The sequence below is a fragment of the Perkinsus marinus genome (assembly GCF_000006405.1).
Source record: "Perkinsus marinus ATCC 50983 genomic scaffold scf_1104296950246, whole genome shotgun sequence".
NCBI classification, from domain to species: Eukaryota; Perkinsozoa; order Perkinsida; family Perkinsidae; genus Perkinsus; species Perkinsus marinus.
The window spans coordinates 1-2,186 of NW_003209691.1; the positions used below are offsets into that span (position 1 = coordinate 1).

At 44.0% G+C, this 2,186-nt stretch overlaps 2 protein-coding genes across 2 annotated transcripts; one reads left to right on the top strand and one right to left on the bottom strand.

Annotated features, from left to right (window-relative positions):
• On the top strand, positions 1–849 carry Pmar_PMAR009025 (equilibrative nucleoside transporter, putative; the record flags this gene model as incomplete). The annotated part of the gene is made up of 1 exon (XM_002778249.1): positions 1–849. A coding segment is annotated over one exon (624 nt), but the record flags the coding sequence as incomplete, so codon positions are not given.
• A 243-nt stretch (positions 850–1,092) lies between these two features.
• Positions 1,093–2,161, bottom strand: Pmar_PMAR009026 (hypothetical protein; the record flags this gene model as incomplete). Its single annotated transcript, XM_002778250.1, has 7 exons — positions 1,093–1,218; positions 1,267–1,372; positions 1,431–1,509; positions 1,555–1,791; positions 1,844–1,929; positions 1,977–2,014; positions 2,063–2,161. The coding sequence occupies 7 exons, from the start codon at positions 2,159–2,161 to the stop codon at positions 1,093–1,095; spliced, it is 771 nt and encodes a 256-aa protein (XP_002778296.1).
• Between the last annotated feature and the right edge of the window lie 25 nt (positions 2,162–2,186).

Sequence of the window (2,186 nt, forward strand, 5' to 3'; positions counted from 1 at the left end):
GTTATCCCAATGTTCCGACTTTGTATGGTAAAACACCCGTACATGAGAGATATTCTCAAGATTGAGGAGAGCAGGAAGAAGGAAGGCTTCACCAAGCGTCAGAGTACCCGTCCTGTGTACGCTATCCTCAAGGATATCATGTTGCCCGCATTCATCGTTTGGTCTGTTCTAACTATAACCTTCACCGTATTCCCTTCCCAAGTAACACAGTTTACCAGCTCAAAGGGCCCGGATGACAGCGTCAACTTTATTCCTCTCGTAACTTATATGTATCAGATTTTCGATACTGTTGGCCGCTTTGCCCCGAACATGGGAATTCGCTTATCACCATTATGGTTGGTTGTTGTTTCTCTCGGACGTGCTATCTTCATACCGCTATTTATTTGCATCAGAGTCTTCCCGAGCGTCATCCCTTTCTACTATAACTGGTTCAAGCACGTTATGATGGCAATATTTGCTTTCAGTAACGGTGTTGTTGCTACTCTTGGTATGATGCTTGGTCCGAAGAAAGTTCCAAACCATAAGGATGAGCAAGAAATCGCTGGTTATGCTATGGGATTCTGCCTCATCAATGGTATCCTCATCGGAAGCATCTTCGGTGTGTGGATTACAGATATGCTATGAGTTCTTCCCGAAAATTTCTAGTATGTCATTTTTATCTGCTAATATCCATATCTGGATCATCACTGTTTATTTTCTACTATATTGTTGTAAAAATCGCTGTGGTAAGTTTCTATGATTTGCTGGATTGTTCGTATATTCCTCACTTTGTGGAGGAGCGATTGTTCTATACACTCACCTTCACTGTCCAATACTGTGATTGTTAAATCTTCAACGGTCGAGTGACCTCGTAGATAGATATGTTGTGTGTAGTATGGTTATTAGGAGTATGTGCCTGTCAATGTGAGGAAGTATTCTGAATAGAGAGTTGACGTCTGTTTTTCGATTGTCTCTTTCTATTCTTTGTACAGTATGAGTTATACTATGACGCAAGTCCTGCATAGAACAAATGAAAGAACAAAATCAAGGACAAATGATAACTACATCAAACAATGCGACGGCCAACTCCGTATGGAGTGGAGATGAGGCTACTCATTCTTCAAAAGATGACGGGTCACGAACATAGATGATGCCGTCATCAGGGAAGTATCCTATCTCATCTTCCACTGGATTATGCGAATCCCACAACCCTGTAAGGTGATCGTAGTAATACTCAAACTGATGGACAAGGAGCATTCCAACTAGCAGCGTACCTCAACAACTCACCCCTTCAGCACTTAGCTTCTGCCAGACAGCCACGTACTCGTATTTATTCATTCGCACGTTCTTCTTGTGAGCTTTACCGTTGAAATGTCCGGACCATGCTGCCCATCTAAAAGTATTGTTCACGATGGTGGTTAGCACGTTCACACTCAGCCATGGTGGCGTACCCACAGATATCTCCAGTTTGGCAGAGCTTGCATCGAGAATCCTCCCAATTATTGTGAGCTGGCGCGTGGCCCATGGGTCCTGATAAGCTGATTGTGATTAGTGTAAGAGCCCACACCCACCTACCAGTATTGTCAACATGTCCAAAACTTATTGGCATGTCCCTGTTGCCATAAAACTGATAGGTACATTCATTCTGGAACTCGACACCCTCGTTATAGCCAGCCGCGTACCATTGGTTATTCATACCGCCCCCATCAACGGATGGTAATGCTGTTGTATTGGAGGCCCATGCCATATTGCTCTGATGCTTTCTGCTAGACATATGGGCCATAGCCATTGAGTCACTGTTAACAGTAGCATCTATGACGACGACCAACCATCACTAGTAACAATAGTAATGATGGAGTATTACCACACAGCTTACACAGCCACCCTGTGTTAGTTTCCTGCCATATTGTATGGTCCTCGAAGATAACCATCCCTATGGTATCATCATTCCTGAGGCCAGCAATGATATTATCACATCAATAACATCATTATACTACGCGGTCGCTGCAGCAGCAGGTGCTGTTGTTGCTGATACCTATAGAAGGATCAACTTACTTACCCCATAGGTGTGGGGTGTTGGTACCTGGCCATCACCACCTACTCCCTGCCCATTATGATGGAGGAGTGTACTAGTCTTGTACCATCTAGACTTGCTCAAGTGCTTCTTGCCTCGCAAGTGCATTTGTAAGGTATCCACAGTACAACAG